Source organism: Podospora pseudopauciseta (assembly GCF_035222475.1).
Source record: "Podospora pseudopauciseta strain CBS 411.78 chromosome 5 map unlocalized CBS411.78m_5.2, whole genome shotgun sequence".
In the NCBI taxonomy this organism is placed as follows: domain Eukaryota; kingdom Fungi; phylum Ascomycota; class Sordariomycetes; order Sordariales; family Podosporaceae; genus Podospora; species Podospora pseudopauciseta.
The window spans coordinates 490,247-508,758 of NW_026946666.1; the positions used below are offsets into that span (position 1 = coordinate 490,247).

Below are 18,512 nucleotides of genomic sequence, written 5' to 3' on the forward strand. Positions count from 1 at the left end.
TATACTGAAGGGATTGGATGCAAGTGATGTTTGGGTAGCGAATACAAAAAAACATGGTATCCTGGCTTGACTTTTCAGTAACGTTGTGCGAGGCTCGGACTTGTATGTATGTTGTAGAACATGACGGTCATCTCACGTAAGCGAGACTATACGATGTTTGATCCGAGAAAGGCCGTAAACCCGAACAGTTGCATGTAGTGTATGGACTGTCGGATCAGGAACCCAATATCCGCGAGTGGCCTGGCCGGGTGTCGATCACCGGTGCCCGGAGCGGGGTCCTGGAACTTCAGGCTATGCAGCTGTGTTCCGGGGCACCTGTCGGGCCGCTGTGCAGCAGCTGTGCGCCTATCGGAGCTGCAGTGACGGTACCCAGGTATGCGAGGTGACGGGACAAGATGTGACAGTGGACGAGCTGGAACGCGGGGGAGAAGGGAGGGGACGGTGAGGGGACGGGGAGGGGTCCGGTGGTCGGTGAGGGGGCTCCGTTTATAACGTTCGCCTTTTGCTGGTCCCCCTTCCCACCACACGATCGCGCTGAACACCATCAACAACAGTACAAAACCACCAGAGACAGAGCACATCAAAGATGGCAACTCCAATCCCCTCCCACCAACGCATCGTCCCCGGCAGCGTCAACCTCCCCCCTTACCCCTGGCCCGCCACCGCAAAAGACACAAGCGTCGACCCTGTTTCCATCGCCGAGTCTGTCACTTCCAAGCTGAATGGCTCCCTCTCCTCGGGTGATTTCGCCTCAATCTCCGAGCTCTTCATCGACAACGGCTTCTGGCGCGATCACCTAGCCCTCTCCTGGACACCCCGCACGATCAAGACCTCTGCTGCCATAGCTGATTATCTTTCCTCTTCTCCGACCAAGCTCAGTTCGGTACAGGTGGATCTGACGTCTGAGTTTCGGAAGCCACAGATTGCGAGTTTCGCTCCGGGGGCCAGTCCGGATGTGAAGGGGATTGCGTTTTACATCAAGTGGGGGACTAGTCTTGGGACGGGAAGAGGGGTGGCGAGGCTTGTTCAGGAGGATGGAGAGTGGAAGATTTGGACCATGTTTACTTGTTTGGTGGAGTTGAAGGGGTGGGAGGAGAAGGTGGGGGCGAGGAGGGAGCTGGGCGTTGAGCATGGGAAACAAGAAGGGAGGAAGAACTGGAGGGAGAGGAGGGAGGGGGAGCAGGAGAAAGGGGAGGGGGAGGTGTTGGTTATTGGTATGTCCATCACAGAATGAGGAGAGGGATGGTGACTAACGGTCGGTAGGAGCTGGGCAGTCCGGTCTGACGATTGCTGCGAGGTTGAAAATGTTGGGGGTCAAGACAGTGGTCATTGATACGAATGAGAAGGTGGGCGACAACTGGCGGAAGAGATATCATCAGCTGGTGCTGCATGATCCAGTGTGGTACGACCACATGCCGTATCTCCCCTTCCCTGAGCACTGGCCGGTTTTCACGCCAAAGGATAAACTGGCCGAGTGGTTTGAGTTTTATGCCAAGGCGCTCGAACTCAACATCTGGACTTCTACCTCCCTTACATCTAGCAAATGGGATGAGGGCACCCAAACTTGGGAGGTGAAGGTGAACAAGGGGGGCAGAGAGGAGAGGGTTCTCAGGCCGAAACATATCGTTTTGTGTACAGGACACTCGGGCAAGAAGTTCATGCCTGATATAAAGGGGCTGAGCGAGGGGGTGTTTAAGGGGTTGGCGGTCCACTCTGCTGATTTCGCCGGTGCGAAGCAGCAGCAAGAGGGGACTGAGAGAAAGAGAAAGGCGGTGGTGGTCGGGGCGTGTAATTCTGCTCACGATATCTGCCAGGATTACTACGAGAAGGGATATGATGTCACCATGGTGCAGAGGTCGTCGACTTGTGTCGTGTCCAACAAGGCGGCTCTCAAGGTTTTGCTGGCGGTGCTGTACGAGGAGGGTGGACCGCCGGTCGAAGACAGCGACATCTGGCTTCATGGCTGGCCGAGTGAGGTTATGAAGAGCATACAGATCGATCTGGCCAGGATTCAGCGGGAGATGGACAAGGATTTGTTGGAAGGGTTGGAAAAGGCCGGGTTCAGAACTGACAAGGGGGTGGATGAAGGGGGGTTGTTTATGAAGTATTTACAACGGGGTGGGGGCTATTACATTGATGTGGGCATGTCACAGCTGATTATTGATCGCAAGGTGAAAGTCAAGCAGGGGGAGGAGATTGAGGAGTTGGTAGAGAATGGGCTGAGGTTCAAGGATGGGGAGGTGCTGGAGGCGGATGAGATTGTGTTTGCTACTGGCTTCATGAATATGAGAACCCAGGCGAGGCATATTCTGGGAGATGAGGTTGCGGATAGGGTGGACGATGTTTGGGGATGGGATGAGGAGGGGGAGATGAGGGGGATCTGGAAGGGGAGCGGGCATCCGGGCTTTTGGTTCCATGGTGGTAATTTGGCCTTGACTAGGTATTTCAGTAGGGTGGCTGCGCTGCAGATCAAGGCGAGGCTGGAGGGATTGGGGGCCTAAGATTCAGGGGATATCTCGGCTGTGGGTTTACAAGGCAGGCTTCAGGGAGGTCAACACCCAGCAATGTTTGATTTCTCTTCCAACTCAAGAAAATACTCTAGTTGTTCTTCGAAACCCCCCTCACACTATCCTCCATCTTGGCCATGGCTTGCTCATTCTGCCGCGTCAAATCCGCCTCGTTGGTGAACCGACCAGCCTGTGTAAAAAAGACCCTAGCCTTCTTCGGGTCCTCATGGATATCTCTCTCGGCAAAGGCATAAGCGCGTCCAAGCATTCTGGCCACGCCAACAACATCCTGAGACCTCGGCCGCCTAACAGCATCATACGCACCCAGTGCCGCCTCAATCTGGCTCGGCTGCTTCACCCTCTCAAACAAATGATCCAGCACCGCAGCATCCTCCAACGCCTGCGCGGCCCCATTCCCAGCAAACGGCAGACTAGCATGAGCGGCATCCCCCAGCATGGCCACCCTCCCCTTGAAGTACACCGGCGCGTTATCATGATCCCCCACCGCCCAGCTAGCCGATGTGTCCCTCGCCACCAAATCCACAATGGCCCTCGCCTCCGGAGTGTAGTCTTTATACAATCCGACATCCAACTCTTTTCTTCGCCCCCCATCATCCCCCTTCCCAGGCCCGTCAACCTCTTTCTCGCCCAACGCCGCCCCCCTGACGGCAACCCCAGCGCTCAACCTCGTCCCCTTGTTCATCGGTATGCAATTCACATGCCCCCTCGGCCCAAGCAAAATCGGGACCGTCCTCGTAAACCTCTCCTCCACCCCGGCCTCGATCGCCTCTTCGGTGGCAACCACCGTCCGATAAACCTGCCACCTGTCGTGATTAACCGGGTGTCTCGCCGGATGGTCCTCCCCAATGACATAACCCCTAACAACCGAACGTATCCCATCCGCCCCCAAAACACAATCCGCCTCCCCCTTTGTCCCATCCCTAAACTCAAACTTGACCTTCTTCTCCTCCTCCCAAATCTTTGTCAGTCTCTTCCCAAAGCTCACCTTCTCCCCCGGCACCAACCCAAGCAACCCAGCCAACAGGTCCGCCCGACTGACGCTCTTTCGTCCTTTTGCCCTCCCCAACTCGGCGACCGGTTCTTGGTCAGCTCTCGTGTTGGCGTGAGGCCCACAAGCAAAAAAGATGTCAGTCGCCATTTCCGCTTCCGCGTCCTCACCGATGTTGATCGCCTTGTCGAGGTAAGCCTGGTGGACCTCCGGTCCGAGAAGCGCCATGGCCGCGAGGGCGTTGCGGTGGAGGGCCAGGCCGGCGCCGACGTCGGAATGGGCAGGGACGGCTTCGTAGACGTGGATGTCGAGGTGGGGTTTTTTGACGAGGGCGGCGGCGAGGGAGAGGCCGGCTATGCCGCCTCCCATTATGGCTATGGAGAGGGGGTGATGGGTGGAGCCCATTTTGAGGATGGTGGTGGTGGTTTGTTGTTGTGATGAGGGAAAGGAGAATAAAGCTGGCGAGTTTTCAAGGTGATGATGAGGGATTGGAAAAGGGGGAAGAGAGTGGAAGGGCAAGCGTCACGTGTCAGAGACAAGAAGCGAGTGCCGTTGCCCCTTTTCCGCAACGGGCCCCAGGGGGGGGGGGGGCCAGAGTCATTCATTCACCTAGCGTTGCTCCGGGAGGAACGGAGGAAATGATGAGACCGAAAAGCGTGTTGGTAAAAGCTACGGTGCTTCAGTAAGGCAGTCTCGTTTATCCAATCCGAATTCCAAATGCTGTCGTCATGTCGTGTCCAAAACCACACCATCTCTCTGCCAAATCGTGTCCGAAGAATGTTCTGTCAAATTTCCCCACAAGATCACACCAACCGAATCCCCCATCTTCAAGAGAAAAACCACCCTAACCTGATCATCAACCCCGGGAAGCCACCGTGGCGGGGCCTCCACCGCGATTCAAGCGGTAAACTCATCCCCGGAGTTCTCCACCTTCTTCGGGACCATGGCCTTTCTGTAATCACCAAGTCAGCATTCTCCATCACCGCCACCGATCGTAGATGTTCAAGAACACTCACAAAATCTTATCCGCATCCTTCTCCTTAAACCTCACCTCAACCTCGGCATTCCCCACCAAAGCCTGCATCGAAACCTTCCTCTCCGTCGCCCCCCCACACCCCGGAGCCAAACCCCCCTTCTTCCGCGACGCCATCTGCCCCGGCTTCCCTAAAGGCGAGCCCCAAAAAGCATCATCCTCCTCCGCCCTCCTCCCCCTCCTCACAGGCGTAGGGGTAGGAGCAGCATCCTGAGCAGCAACAAACAACTCCGGCTTCTTGGGAGTGGTAGCGGCATCAATAACACTCTGATAAAACTCCTCGTCCTCACGAGACGGACCAGGGACGTGGTTGTTCTTGCTCCGCGCAGGCCATGGAGACGGAGACGCAGGACGGGGGGGAGGAGGGGAAGGAGGCGGCTTGTTGGCGTAGCGCTCCCGCTCCATTTCGCGCAATCTGATCGCCTTGGGAGTTTCCTCCTCTGTATCCTCGACGACTTGGTCCTGCGCTGCGTCGTGGTAGACAGAGGCTGCGACCGGCTCGGACTTTGCGCCGAGGGAGGGGCTTGTGGACAAGGTGGTGGGGAGACGGATGGGCCATTTGCCGAGGGCGGCGAGTCCGTGGGGGACGGGCTGGGGAATCAGAGTCGCGCGGATGTAGTGGTAAAGAAGATCACGGTCTTCTTTGGGGAGCGCGGCGACGCGGGGCAGGTTGGCGGTTTGGGAACGGGCCTGGGTGAGGATGTACTTGATGGCATCCATGTGCTTCTTGTTGAAGCGGATGCGCCAGGCGATGCTGTTCTTCAAGCGGTCGGCCGTGTCGATGTCTTCGGGGTAGTTTTGGAAGGTGATCTCGATGAGGGTTCCGTTGCCGATGATGGAGTCGTCTTTGTCGACGTAGTGGTAGTACACTTGGCGGTTGAGGGAGGGGAGATCATCCTCCTGAAAGGAGATGGCGAGAAGGACGTGAGACTGGTCCTTCTCGAGGTTGCAGTAGACAGACAAATGACCCTTGCTTGCACGGCGACAGAGGGTAGTGTCGGGGCGTTGCTGGCGGTGCCATTCGGATTGGGGGCCGACATGGATGAAGCTGACTGTGTTGGTGGGGAAGGAGATGAGGTAGGGAGGGACGAAGCTCCCAAGTGGTTGGTCCATGGTGAGAAGGGTGTGGTGTCCTTGCTGTGTGCAGATGAAGTGAAGGGTGCTGATGATGGAAGTGACAGATTAGCGTCTCGTTTAGTGGACGGAGAGGGGGGAGCCTTATACTTGAGAATCTTCATCATTTTGCAAGTCTAACAGAGGTGGGTGTGGCCCATGACAGATGTGGACAAAGAGAGAAAGCAGGGAGATCCGCAGCCATCCTTTGCTTACAACCCACCACATCGTGGTACACCTCAGCGGATAGAAGCCTATCAATGACGGAGTTGCAGGCGTATATGCTAGACAGCTTTGTCGATGTCAAAGCAGGACAAACACCAGAACCTTTACGACTACTACAGAAAGGGTGTGGGACTTTAAGCTCACTGACCTCATGTGGGATTTCCACTCACGACCATCACGTCGACCTGCCTTCACAAGACAAACGGAGTCTAAGAGTTCAGGAGGTACAGTGAGCATCCGCAAAAAGACAGCTGATTACGGAAAGAATTGGCTTCACAGCATGTGGAAACCTTGGGGAAAAGCCACAAAAGCAACTGGTGAAAACTTTGTGACCACATAAATGCAACTTTCTTTTTAGTTTTTTTTAATTTTTATTTTAATTTTTCTATTTTATTTTATAAAAAACGGAAGCCCTCACACTCTTTCATTCTTCACTCATTCATCCTACCCAGCATCACACCGTCGAGTGCATGTACGATGAGGTGGCTATCTTTCTTCACCGCGATGCTTGCATCACTCGCCCCCATCACCACCGCAGCACCCCGTCCCGCGGCCGCGTCCCACAACCTCGCACCCGCCCTCCTCCCACCAGACCAATCGGAAATCCCCAGACTGGTCCTCTACTTCCAAACAACCCACGACTCTCTAGGCCGCCCCATCTCCATGCTCCCCCTCGTAACAGTCAAACACATCGCCCTCACCCATCTAATCATCTGCTCCATCCACATGCACCAAAACGGCCACCTCCACCTCAACGACCACCTCCCCTCCCACCCCCGGTACAAAACCCTCTGGACCGAAGCCTCCATCATGAGATCCTCAGGCGTCAAGGTAATGGGCATGATCGGCGGCGCAGCCCCCGGCTCCTTTTCCCGCTCCACCCTCGACAGCCCCTCCGACCTCACCTTTGACCACTACTACCGCCAGCTCGCCTCCTTCATCAGGCGGTACAGCCTCCAAGGCTTGGACATCGACGTCGAGCAGCCCATGTCCCAGGGGGGGATCGCCCGTCTCATCCTCCGTCTGCGGTGGGACTTTGGCCCCGATTTCATCATCACCCTCGCCCCCGTCGCGAGCGGGCTCACCAACGAGTGGGGCGGGCTCAGCGGGTTCGATTATCGGGTTTTGGAACGGGATTATGGATCCCTTATCGATTTTTATAATGCTCAGTTCTATAATGGGTTCGGGTCGGTGCATTCGACGTCTCACTTTGAGAGGACGGTGGATGAGGGGTGGGATCCGGAGAAGATTGTCATCGGGCAGTTGACTGATCGGGGTGTGCATCAGCATGTTTCGCTGAACAGGACTGTTGTGCAGCTGAGGGGGAAGCTGGGAGTTATCGGGGGGATTATGGGGTGGGAGTACTTTAATGCTTTGCCGGGGGGGGCAGACGCGCCGTGGGAGTGGGCGCAGGTGATGACTCAAATCTTGAGGCCGGGTCTGGTTCCCGAGATGAAGATTGCAAAGGACGACGCGATCATGCTGATGGAGACGTGGGTGGAGAGTGCCTGGCCTGGGGCGGCGGTGATTTGTGCGAGTGTGGGAGGTGCGGGCAGCGAGGCGTGCGCAGCCGAAGCGGGTAGGCCGAATGTTGATTACATGGCCATGGTAAATGCCTAGCGGCCCGAGGGGAGTCACATAGTATGTATGTTGTTTGTCCAGCAGTTTTTGTTTGCAGTGGTCAAGTGTACTATCTTTTGATCTCAACACTCTCGTATCAATCATAGGTCCGGTTCTCGATAAGGTCCACACCAGCAACCACCTCATCAACAGGATATGCTTCCCTCCTCCCCGGTCCAACACTACCTATGCTGTCAACCCTTGCCCTTTCCCCCCTTTCCCTTCCCTCCCTTGCCCTTGCCCCCCTTTCCTTTACCACCACCCTTCCCTTTGGCTCCCCCCTTTCCTTTCCCACCACCCTTTCCTTTCCCTCCACCTTTGCCCTTGCCAAGCTGACGAGGGTGAACGGCTTGACGACGTTAGCTAACCTGTGCTTCTCGTGGAACAAGACAAAACATACCTCTACCCACTAGGGACCCATGCTCGGTTTCATCCACAATCACATCAGCCGACAACGTGTCGTCAGCAGGGAGGATGACAGGCGGCGTTCCGGTCTCGTTGACATCGACGGGAGCAGCGTCTCGGAGCTGGAGCTCTTCTGATTGGGCTGGGATGCGGTGTCCAGTTGCGATGCTGGACAAAAGAAGGGCCGCGAGCGCGGTGGAGAGGGATCTTGTAAGTTGCATTTTTTGTTGTGTGGGTTTTGATCTGAGGTGTCCTGCACCTGATATTGACAAACAATATGAACAAGAGATGATGGCCAGCAGTCAATGCCGTCGTAGAAGAGAACGAAGTGAGTGTGGTGAAGAAGCGAAACCGAAAACGAGAAGGCAAAACCAGACATGACCACCACTTATACCACCACCGAAACCCTTTGCCTCCAATCCCAGGCATCTCCAGTCGAGCGGATCATCGCCTCCCCGGGTTTGTCCTCCGATCGTCAAGACCAATCGCTTGGCGACGTGGCGCTCCCCCAAACATCTTGACAGTTTGGTGGCGTCTTTCTTTTGCTTGTTTTGCAGGAGTCCATGTTTCGTCTTGGGGCTTTCGAGCGCGTCAATGAGTCGCGCAAAAATGCAGGGGTCGGATGTCGGTCTGAACCTGAAACTCTGTGTTTAGAGGTCTGTGAACTCAAAGTCGCTTTGCCATTTCCGCCGATAGTAAGTAGTAAATCTGCCGCGTCCACTTGTGGCTGGGTAATTTGTCGCGGGATAAACTTGGCAGAGAGCGTGTCAGAGAAATCGGTATGCATTCCATCATAGTCGTGTGGATCCTCTGGATCAAGATACACCACCCGAATCTCTTCCAGGTTGGTCATGCGTCTCAACACACTGTCCTCCAGCCCCTTGAACAGCTTCCAATGCCTGTCCAGCTCCTGTTCCAATGGCAGAGTGGAGTGAGTCACTTGCGTATCCTTGCGAGTCTACCAACCTGATTGTCTACAACCCGGGTGCCTTTTGATGTGCAAATCGAAGGGCTTTGAGGTAAATTCGCCACCTGACTCGTTTGCCCCCAGGGAAGCCCCGTGGAAAGGCCCAAACAGTTCGTCCCAAAAATCATAGTTTCCTGGATCATTTGAGAGGGAGGTTTGTATGGGAAGTGGATGGCGATGTGTTGTACAAATCTTACATTGGGCCCAATCTGTGTGAAGAAGAGATCGATTGCTGGAAAACGCGTATCTCGTAAAGGTTTATCCAACACCTTTCTTCGTGGGTAATGTTGCTGAAACAGCACAGGATATCATAAAAGGCAAACTTGGTTTTCGAGTACAAGGTCTGTGTGGCTGTGAAGTAGCGGCGCTTCGACTTTTCGAAAGCCTTTGGGGATTTCTTGCGCCTGTGGACGGGTTGAAGCCGAGCAGAATCCTTCGCAACGTCGCCAATTTACAGTGGACGGTGTATGACGGGGAGTTTGGAGAATATCATGAGCCGTATCTCGGCCGGGAGATGCCGCAAGCTCGTGGCGATGAAGATGATGAAGATGAAGATGAAGAAGATGATGAAAAAGTTGAGCAAATGCTGGGAACAAAACAAGGTTCACATGTGGGCAAAACGCACGCTACGGCAACGTCACGTGATATATTCTGGGTCCCTTGATCATTCATTCCACCTCAGTTTGGCACGTGAAACACGAAAGTCGATGAATCACTCGTCGCTGGGCAACATGTGCACACAAACTGTCGCCCCTGATGAAGAGGAGGTCGCGGCGCTCGCTGACGGTCTTGATCATTCCCGGTTGCAAAAGGGCCTGGCGCCGGTATTCCTTTCTGTAGCTATATACCACAAACACGTGCTCCAGCCGGGTCATCTTGCTGAACAGTTCCTCGTCCAAACCTCTGAAAACCTCTTCGTGTCGGGCCAATTCGTCCTCGGTACGGAGAGAGTAGGTTCCATCATGAAATCCTCCGAGTCGACTATCTGGATTGTCCTGATTTCAGGGGGCAGCCTCATATGCCCCGTTGAAGGGTTTGGAGGTAATGCCTGCCACCTTTTTGGTTGCCTCCCATCCAAACTCGGTTGCGATTCTCCAGGTGGTGAGGAGGTCCGTGTGGGAAATGAAGGATGATGTAGTCTTGGGCAGCGGTGAGGCATGCCCAGAGCAGGACCGTGAGGTTGGAGAGGGAGAGTTGGTTGTTCATCTTGATGGTGATCAGACGGCGCGAACAGTGTATGCTGAACGGCGTACCCTGTCCTGTTGAAGGTTGTGTGACAACTTGTGGAAAGCCGTCAGTATCTGCACCTGGTGATATGGACGACGGCTAGCCTCGCGGAGTGAAGGTGTTTAACCGCCAATGGCTCGAGCGAGCCATGTGTCTAGTAAATGTTGATCAATTTGATCAACAATGGTCAGAGAGACCAAAAAGGCACCGGCAGTAAAGGTATCTTTTCACACGAACGTCTCAAATTGAACACCCTGTGTTCTATCTCTAGGCACTATCCACACATCACGCCCTCCCAAAATCAAACCTCCTCTCCATCCAACACCCTCGTAAAAATATCCAAATTCCCCTCATACGCCACCCTCGGCTCATACACCGCAAACGTCACCCCCCTCCACCAATTCCCCGCCCCCCCAAACTCCTTCTCCCTCAACACCTCCAACCAGCAGTGCGCCACATCCTCGGGCGGGTTCTTGAAAACCCCACACCCCAACGCGCCCAAGATGATCCTCCTATGCCTGTACGCCGCCGCTAGCCTCAGCACAAGCCTCATCTTCTTCTTCGTCATGTCCCTGTCAAAGTCCCTGGCAAAGTAGCTGAAAAACTGCGGTTCGCCAGGGGCGTGCTTGTCATACTTGATCTGCATCGTCGGGGGGGAGTGCACAGCTGCAACGCTAAGGACAGAGACCACCTTCGGGTCCGCTACCACGTCCCGGAGTGGGATCAGCCCGTGGCCCCTTTCATCGGCCTCACGGATGACGAGAACGTAAGGCGAATACAGCGCCGCGGCGGTGTACTTGTCCGGGCTGATGGGGTAGAGCTCCCTCTTCAGGCTCAGCGACAGACTAGACCGGTAGCAAATCGCCTCCTCCTGTGCCATGGCACCGTTCTCCCAACCCCCACCCGGTCGGCTGTCGTTCGCAAAGTTGATCACCGCCGGGAGGGGACTGTGAGCAGGACTGTCGTTCTCCGTTTTGAGCACGGCCATCTCCCGAATGGCAGCATCAAGAGTGTCCATATTCACAACTTTGATCTTGGCCTTTCGCGCAAAGTTCGGGCAGAGGTTGGGGTCAAGACGGGGAAACGACTCGAGAGTAAACTTGCGGGCTTTCGCCGCCTTTGTCATCAAGGATCCGTCGGCTTGGAGTCCCGTGAGATACTTGGGGAGGACGAGCTTGGTCTGGTCTGCGGCCGCGCGCAGCTGGTCACGGGTGCTCATCTTGCGTTCTGGCCAGGCTAGGAACGAGGGTGGCACGTGTGGCGATTTTATCGCTGTCGGTGCCGGGTTTGCCGGTACGGGGGGCGGGATAAGCCGTTCTAGTTGAAGGGGCGCTGGTACAGCCTGTCCTAGCCTCGTTGGCTTTGAGACAGCCGTCGACGTTGGGCGCAGAATGGGATTTAATTTGGTTGCTGTGGCCAGTCATGTTAATCGACACATGCACCACCTCAGAGTCTTGGGAACTTGCGCTTTTGGGTACTCGTTGAGATTGTCCTGCCCCCGTGTGTTATTGGGGGTTTTCCGAGAAATGATGAAGTTGATGTGCTGGTTGCGACACCTCCCGACGGACTCGCTCCTGGCTTCTCACCCGGTGGGTGCTTTCTGCCGGGCTTCAGAGGATCTTTTTCAAGATATGTCGTGGCCACAGGAACTCTGCTTGGTGTGCCTTGAACAGCCGGGCTACTCGCAATAGCATTCACCAAGCCGATAACTGCAGCTGCTGGATCGGGGGGCGGGCCTACAGTTGGTTGATTACTAGTAGGACGGTTCTTGAGGATTGGCTTGATCGGAGGCTTTGTCCGCGGGCCCTGCGTACTAGAGCCACCTGGGGTGCTGACAGTGGTAGGGGGAACCGGCACCGGGTCTACAGTCGGGTGGGGCCAAGAGGTGGTCGGTGATGGTGGCCTAGGAGGGGATGGTGGCTTGACGGCAGGTGGTGGTCGAGTAGTAGTAATTGGGAGTGCTGGCTTAAGAGTCTGGAGTGTTGGCTTGACACTCTGGGGTGCTGGCTTGACGGTTTGGGGTGTTGGCTTGACAATCTGAGGCGTTGGCTTGACAATCTGAGGTGTTGTCGTAACAGTCCGAGGTTGTGGCTTGCTGTGCAACAAATTCGGATCTAGCACAGATGTGATGCGTTGGCTGGCAACAGCTTGCTTGGCAAGCAGTTCAGCCTTGGCTTTTGCTGCAGCTTCTTGCAGCCGCCTCAAACCAAGAGAAGGTGGGCCGATAGACTGCTGAACCGGGGGAGTCGGTCGGGCGGGAGCTGGTCGGGCGTTGAAGTTGTTACGGAGTGGATGGGAAGGAGTTGGGGTTGCCGTTCCACCTGGCTGTTGCCTCTGAGTGTTTGGCGTTGCAGCGTGTTGTGCGTGCAGACTGGGTCGTGCTCCAATCTTGACTGGGCTGTGAACCGGGGACGAAACAAAATCCGGTTTATACCACGAAGGTCTCCCCGTCGTGGGTTTGGTGGGTGATTTTTTAGGCCCCATTGTCGCGGCTGCCTAGTAAACCTAGCGTAGTGTCACAGTTGCTCACGTGATCCGTCCCTGGCCGGTTGAGAATATGGAGATGTTTTCCTGGGGCAGTTCACTTGTAGCGATAAACTCAGTCTTGATGTTTTGATCCTGAGTATGATGTCGCCGTCAACAAGTCATTGATTGCTTTATCGAGTACATGGAGACAAAGACCCGTCTCACAGAACCCTACTCACACTCATCTTGCCTAATCCGACCTTCCAAGACGAGGCAACAAAGAACTTCTCTGCCTACCGAAAGCGGACCATGAGCAATACGTGCGTTGTCCTAGCAGAAAACAAGGTTGAATGGGCACTTGATGTTGAAAGGGATTGCCATTCTCACCAGACACTCGGCGCGTCTTGTACCCAACGGCCACGTCGAGCCATGCCCGCAATACAGTGCGTGGTTCCCTGAGGTGTAAATGGTGTCAAAGAATCAGATACTGGCCCATTGTATACAGGGTCAGATGCGTCCCCAACCATCATCATACTTTGTTGTAGAATTCTCGACTCAGAGCTGAACCAGACGGTCCCCCCAACATTGGGAGACCGACACATTTCTCTAGATCAATCCTCATCATGCATCATAGAGAGGCCGCCAATGGGTCAACAGCAAAGATCTAGCGACTGGTATGTCGATGTCTGGTACCTCCCGCCGTCGGGCAGCTCGAGGCTGAGTGATCAGGTTCAACTCCGAAGTATCACGACGTTCATCATAGACAGAAGAAGGTGGAGGCAGCCGACCGCTGATTGATAATGATGTTCGTTTGAACGAATGGTCAGGTCGGAGATGACATATTGTACGGCTGGCTTGAATCGAGGGCGGCTGAGCCAGTTGGTGTAAGCTTCCGCCGTGATGTTGAGCATTGTAGTGCTTTTCGGGGGTGTTCTTTCCAGATGTGCCAGTCCAGGACTCGAAGATGCCCGATTCTGTTCCCTTCAAGTCGGTCTGCTTTTCGCAACAGTATTGGTGATATTGGTATCATGGAGTATCGTACTTGTTCGTTGCCTGTACTGAACATCAGCTATATGCTACCGTCACAAAGGACGCTTGGTTGAATGTATCACTGCCCATTTCCCTCTTGACTTCTGCATGCCGTCGAAAAAGACCAACTCCCCTACACCGAAGGCTGTCGAACACACCCCAAAACCACATCATAGTCTTCGGGTCAGGCTTCTTCAACAGTCGTCCAAAGAAGAGTCCGAGATCCGGCTGGGCTCCACCGCCGCCGCCATGAGAGACGGCATTGACAAACGGGTAAACATCCACGGCATACCACTGGACAACACCTCGCTCGCTCCGTGTTTCTTCCGCCGCTGTAGGGACCACATGCAGGGGCGAAGTCAATATGACAGCTGAGCGGCAACAAAACTAATCTCGTTAAAATGACAGATCGGGGAAGGCGGCTCAGCCCTCAGGTACCAACCCTGCCCGTTGGCTTCAGCCCCTGAACCCCTAACACACCCCGCATCTTCAGCCAAAAGACTGCGTTGGCAGAAGACCATGTGGTGCCAAGTGGGACAGAAAAGCTTGGTTTAGATCAAGCACTGGAGCAACCTTGGCCATCAAGATCATGATCTGCAATCCGTGCCAAATGCTCGGGTCCAAACGGTTTGTGGGCGATCAGGTTCCAGACCGCAAGACTGCAAGACTGCCAAGCCTTTGACTCCTCACAACGGATTCGATAGATCGCGCCATGCGTTGAAGCGCTGATGAATTGTCAGAAAACTAACAGCGCCCACTGCGTTGACATTCGTGCAGTTCTTCACCATGTCCGAAAAGGAAATTGCAAGTGAGGGTGAGCTCGCAGAAAACAGCAAAGCGTCAAGCCATGGTGTCGGGCCAGAACCAATGGCGACCCCGACGTCAGGTGAGAAGCGCAAAGCTCAGGTAGCGCCGTAGGGCTGTCAACAAACACACCGACAACAGCCACGCTCGCAGCGGTCAGTACAGGGTTTAAGCCGTCTGGACCCCATCGCCAGCAAAACCTCGCTTTTGGCCAGTCTCTTTTCGGCATTCAAATAGCGGCGGTCCCTCTTTGGAAAGCTTCGAGGCTGAAATACCGACGCCATTGAACGCCATCATCAGTGTTGTCATCCAGGGGTCCCAGCATCATGACCTGGCAGGCTGACTTGGGACTGGCCAAACCCGACGGTGGTGATGAGGCTTTGCAGTATGACCGCATCCAGATCAATATCGAGGAGCAGCGAGCAGAAGAAACTTGAGGATATAAGATGCCGTGTCCCTCGTCAATCCTTCTGGTGTCTTTTCTTCAGCAGCAGCTCGCTCGATAACGCGGCAGTTCGTCCTTCGATCAACAGCTTCACTGCCTCTCGTTTGCAGCCAGCACCACCGCAACCATGAAGCTCAACGCGACCCTCCTTGGTCTCACCGGCCTTCTAAGCCTGGCATTGGCCGCCGTTCCGATTAAGAACGATGGCATCTCGGCCGACATTGTTGTGCCCGAAAAGTACATCGTCAAGTACAAGGCCAACGCCGACGCTGGAAGAAAGAAGAAGCACGAGTCCGACATCACCAACAAGGCCAAGAAGAAGAACAAGAAGGGCGTTGTTGAGTCCATCAACATCGACGGCCTTTCGGGATACGTTGCCGAGATTCCCGACTCGGAACTCAAGGAGCTGAGGGATTCCGACTTGGTGAGTGGCCTCTGACCCAAGCTTGGGAAAGGTCATGCTGACAACCGGCCCAGATCGAATACATCGAGAAGGACACCGTGATCCAGATCAACGCCGTCGCCGCCCCTCGGGTCGCCGCTGACCCTGTCGAAGAGAAGCACCAGCTTGCGAAGCGTGCCTATGTCACTCAACTCCACGCCGCTTGGGGCCTGGCTCGCATCTCGCGCCGTTCCACCTGGAACTCCGGCTACTACTACGACAACACCGCTGGCCAAGGTATCCGTGTCTATGTTCTTGACAGCGGCATCCGCACCACCCACGTCGAGTTCGAAGGACGCGCCGTCTGGGGTGCCAACTTCATCGCCGGATCCCCCAACACTGACGAGTACGGCCACGGCACCCACGTTGCTGGCACCATCGCCAGCAAGACCTATGGTGTTGCGAAGAAGGCCACCGTTGTCGCCGTCAAGGTCCTCGACAAGAACGGCTCCGGCACCATGTCCGGCCTGATCTCCGGCCTCAACTGGGTTGTGAACAACGCCAAGGCCCGCGGCATCGCCAAGAAGGCCGTCATCAACATTTCTCTCGGTGGTGGCTACACTGCCTCCGTCAACGCTGCTGTCAAGGGGGCCACTGATGCTGGCCTCACCGTGGTTGTGTCTGCCGGTAACAGCAACGCCAACAGTGCCAACTATTCCCCTGCCTCGGCTCCCTCTGCCATCACCGTCGGTGCCATTGACGGTACTGGATATCGCGCCTGGTTCTCCAACTGGGGCAACCTCGTCGACATCTTCGCCCCTGGTGTCTCCGTCCTCAGCGCCTACCATACCAGCAACACTGCCACCTGGTACATGGACGGCACCAGCATGGCTGCTCCCCACGTTGCCGGTCTCGCCGCTTACTTCATCGCCAAGGAGAACCTGTCGGGCTCCCCTGCTGTGACCAACCGAATTCTTGGTGCGGCTGTCACCGGTAGTATCGGGGACCCCAAGGGCAGCTGGAACCGCCGTGCTTACAACGCCGGTGGTGCCTAAGCATGAGCCGCTGGGTCTTGGGTTGTTTCGTTTGCGTGTTTCTGGATTTTCTTCTATCGCCTAGTCATGACTTCAATGCGGCTTCTTTCGGGAGGATGGAGAAGGGGGAAGAATTGTTGTTGGTCGTCGCTCCTTCAGTGTCCGGTTTCCTGTAATTGTACTTGTTATCGTCGATAGAGTTATGGGAATCGATTCTCTCGTGGTCAAACCCTCGTATTCCCGGCCTAGGTCCATCCTCGATGTAGTCGTAATGCCGTGCTTGGCCAGCTGCAAGGCGCAAGGTGGTAATCTTGGCCATGCCTAAATGGACTTCAAGCCGCCACGTTAGCAGACCACACGGCAGAGCAATGTGTGGGCGTAACAAACCTCTTGGATTTGTCAACTGCCCCTTCATCTCTGCCGCAACTTCTGGAAACGCTAAAGTCATCAGACTCTGGTTGACTTGCTGTGAACATGACCGCTACGGGGCCTTCTCCCGTCATTGCCGACCCCTCTCCGCTGGGTTCCCCTCTTCCCTTCGAGTTTTCTGGCCGGACAGCGCCTAACCGCTTTCTCAAGTCGGCCGCCACCGAAAAGGTAGCCACCTATGACCCAAACGACAGGCTCTCCAGCGGCATTCCCAACGATGAACTGTTCCGGCTGTACGGTACCTGGGCGTCAGGCGGCTTCGGCACAATCGTAACCGGCAACATCCTCATCGACCCTGACCACCTCGAGGGCCCCGGTAACATGATCATCCCCGTCGACGCACCGCTTGACGGTCCCCGCTTCGAAGGATTCCGCCGTCTGGGATCTGTCGGAAGAGAACATGGGTCTCTCTTCATCGGCCAAGTCAACCATCCCGGCCGCCAATGCATCTACGCCCTGCAACCCAATCCCATCTCAGCCTCTGACGTTCAACTGCTCGTCGACATGTTTGGTGCAACCTTTGGCAAACCGCGTGCTGCCACCATCGAGGAGATCCGATCGACCGTGGCGGCCTTTGTCCATGCGGCGGTGTACCTCGACAAAGCAGGCTGGGACGGAGTCCAGCTTCACGGTGCCCACGGGTACCTCATCGCACAATTCTTGTCCTTGACCACCAACCTCCGCACTGACGCTTATGGCGGGTCCCTTGCCAACCGGGCGAGGATCATCACCGAGATTGCCGCTGGCATCAGGGAGCAATGTCGAAAGGGCTTTATTCTCGCCATCAAGATCAACAGCGTCGAGTTCCAAGCCGATGGGTTCACCGTCGAGGAGGCGTCCGAGCTGTGCGAGATCTTGGAGAAGGCAGGCTTCGACTTTGTGGAGCTCAGCGGCGGAACATACGAGGAAATGGCGCTGGCGCACAGGCGAGAGTCGACCAAAGCCCGGGAGGCATTCTTTTTGGATTTCGCAGAAAAGATTGCGCCGCGCCTGAACAAGACCAAGGTCTATGTGACTGGGGGTTTCAGGACTGCCAAGGGCATGGCGGACGCGCTGCAGAGTGTGGATGGTGTTGGAATGGTGAGGGCTGTTTGCAACAATCCGAATCTTCCAGCCGAGATACTGGAGGGCAAGAAGACAGCTGCGCCGGTGATTGCTGGGGGGGTGTATTTTGACGATTTTCTTCTGACGGGGGGCTTGGCGGGGCTGCAGATGCGACTGATGGGGCATTCGTTGCCTGTGCTCAATGTTGAGGATGACGCAGAGGTCGAAGAGTTCAAGAAGGCGCTGGAGTCGAATCTGAAGGGACTTGTGAAGGGAGGGTTGTTTGAGAATATGGACCTTGGGTTTCTAGGGGCGAGAGGACCTGATGTTGAGAGAAGAGTGCGAGATATTCAGGCTTCCAGGGCCACACTGCGCTAAGGATAGTGGGGCTGGAAGTGTTTCTTCCCATCCCACGCCCAAGGGGTGATGCTTTGGGGTTGTGCTTAACATATATGAGCCCTCCGGTGATGTATTTCAGCGGTTTATATGCACATTGACTTGAATCTCGTGGGTTAGGGTTGCAGCAGGGCATTTGGAGACCCCACTGCAAGTCCAACGCGTCTCATATTTGGTGACCTATCTGTGCTGACGGAAAGCCACCATGACCTCACATACACTGATTACATATACCCATCCCAACCCTGCTACACCCTAACCTACAATCCCACCGCCTCCTGCTTCTCCCTCACTCGCAGCCCACCTTCCTCCCCCTCCCCATCCATCGCAACGGCCTCCTTCCCCACCCTCTCCCTCAAAAACTCTCCGCCTCCCTC

General features: G+C 55.4%; 8 protein-coding genes across 8 annotated transcripts; 4 read left to right on the forward strand and 4 right to left on the reverse strand.

The window, feature by feature from the left end:
* Window positions 1-468: 468 nt before the first annotated feature.
* Window positions 469-2,501, forward strand: QC763_501680 (uncharacterized protein; the record flags this gene model as incomplete). Its single annotated transcript, XM_062912761.1, has 2 exons — window positions 469-1,214; window positions 1,264-2,501. The coding sequence occupies exons 1-2, from the start codon at window positions 587-589 to the stop codon at window positions 2,499-2,501; spliced, it is 1,866 nt and encodes a 621-aa protein (XP_062763883.1). The 5' UTR covers window positions 469-586.
* A 97-nt stretch (window positions 2,502-2,598) lies between these two features.
* On the reverse strand, window positions 2,599-3,921 carry QC763_501670 (uncharacterized protein; the record flags this gene model as incomplete). Its single annotated transcript, XM_062912760.1, has 1 exon — window positions 2,599-3,921. The coding sequence occupies one exon, from the start codon at window positions 3,919-3,921 to the stop codon at window positions 2,599-2,601; it is 1,323 nt and encodes a 440-aa protein (XP_062763884.1).
* A 492-nt stretch (window positions 3,922-4,413) lies between these two features.
* On the reverse strand, window positions 4,414-5,916 carry QC763_501660 (uncharacterized protein; the record flags this gene model as incomplete). The annotated part of the gene is made up of 3 exons (XM_062912759.1): window positions 5,774-5,916; window positions 4,533-5,711; window positions 4,414-4,468 (listed from the first exon to the last, which is right to left on the reverse strand). The coding sequence occupies exons 1-3, from the start codon at window positions 5,788-5,790 to the stop codon at window positions 4,414-4,416; spliced, it is 1,251 nt and encodes a 416-aa protein (XP_062763885.1). The 5' UTR covers window positions 5,791-5,916.
* Window positions 5,917-6,364: 448 nt separating this feature from the next.
* Window positions 6,365-7,507, forward strand: QC763_501650 (uncharacterized protein; the record flags this gene model as incomplete). Its single annotated transcript, XM_062912758.1, has 1 exon — window positions 6,365-7,507. The coding sequence occupies one exon, from the start codon at window positions 6,365-6,367 to the stop codon at window positions 7,505-7,507; it is 1,143 nt and encodes a 380-aa protein (XP_062763886.1).
* Window positions 7,508-7,701: 194 nt separating this feature from the next.
* Window positions 7,702-9,468, reverse strand: QC763_0080530 (uncharacterized protein; the record flags this gene model as incomplete). Its single annotated transcript, XM_062906094.1, has 2 exons — window positions 7,908-9,468; window positions 7,702-7,856 (listed from the first exon to the last, which is right to left on the reverse strand). The coding sequence occupies exons 1-2, from the start codon at window positions 8,131-8,133 to the stop codon at window positions 7,702-7,704; spliced, it is 381 nt and encodes a 126-aa protein (XP_062763887.1). The 5' UTR covers window positions 8,134-9,468.
* Window positions 9,469-11,552: 2,084 nt separating this feature from the next.
* QC763_501640 (uncharacterized protein) lies at window positions 11,553-12,590 on the reverse strand (the record flags this gene model as incomplete). The annotated part of the gene is made up of 1 exon (XM_062912757.1): window positions 11,553-12,590. The coding sequence occupies one exon, from the start codon at window positions 12,588-12,590 to the stop codon at window positions 11,553-11,555; it is 1,038 nt and encodes a 345-aa protein (XP_062763888.1).
* A 1,965-nt stretch (window positions 12,591-14,555) lies between these two features.
* QC763_0080550 (uncharacterized protein) lies at window positions 14,556-16,487 on the forward strand. Its single transcript, XM_062906095.1, has 2 exons — window positions 14,556-15,274; window positions 15,328-16,487. Exons 1-2 carry the CDS (start codon window positions 14,978-14,980, stop codon window positions 16,285-16,287), a joined length of 1,257 nt encoding a protein of 418 aa, XP_062763889.1. The 5' UTR covers window positions 14,556-14,977; the 3' UTR covers window positions 16,288-16,487.
* A 253-nt stretch (window positions 16,488-16,740) lies between these two features.
* On the forward strand, window positions 16,741-18,117 carry QC763_501620 (uncharacterized protein; the record flags this gene model as incomplete). The annotated part of the gene is made up of 1 exon (XM_062912756.1): window positions 16,741-18,117. One exon carries the CDS (start codon window positions 16,741-16,743, stop codon window positions 18,115-18,117), a length of 1,377 nt encoding a protein of 458 aa, XP_062763890.1.
* Between the last annotated feature and the right edge of the window lie 395 nt (window positions 18,118-18,512).

What these genes read in the sequence shown, in the direction of transcription:
- QC763_0080550 (XM_062906095.1), top strand. Translation starts at nt 14,978, where the DNA reads ATGAAGCTCAACGCGACCCTCCTTGGTCTCACCGGCCTTCTAAGCCTG. An exon ending in AGCTGAGGGATTCCGACTTG is followed by an intron (nt 15,275 to 15,327) that starts GTGAGTGGCCTC and finishes CAACCGGCCCAG; the next exon opens with ATCGAATACATCGAGAAGGA.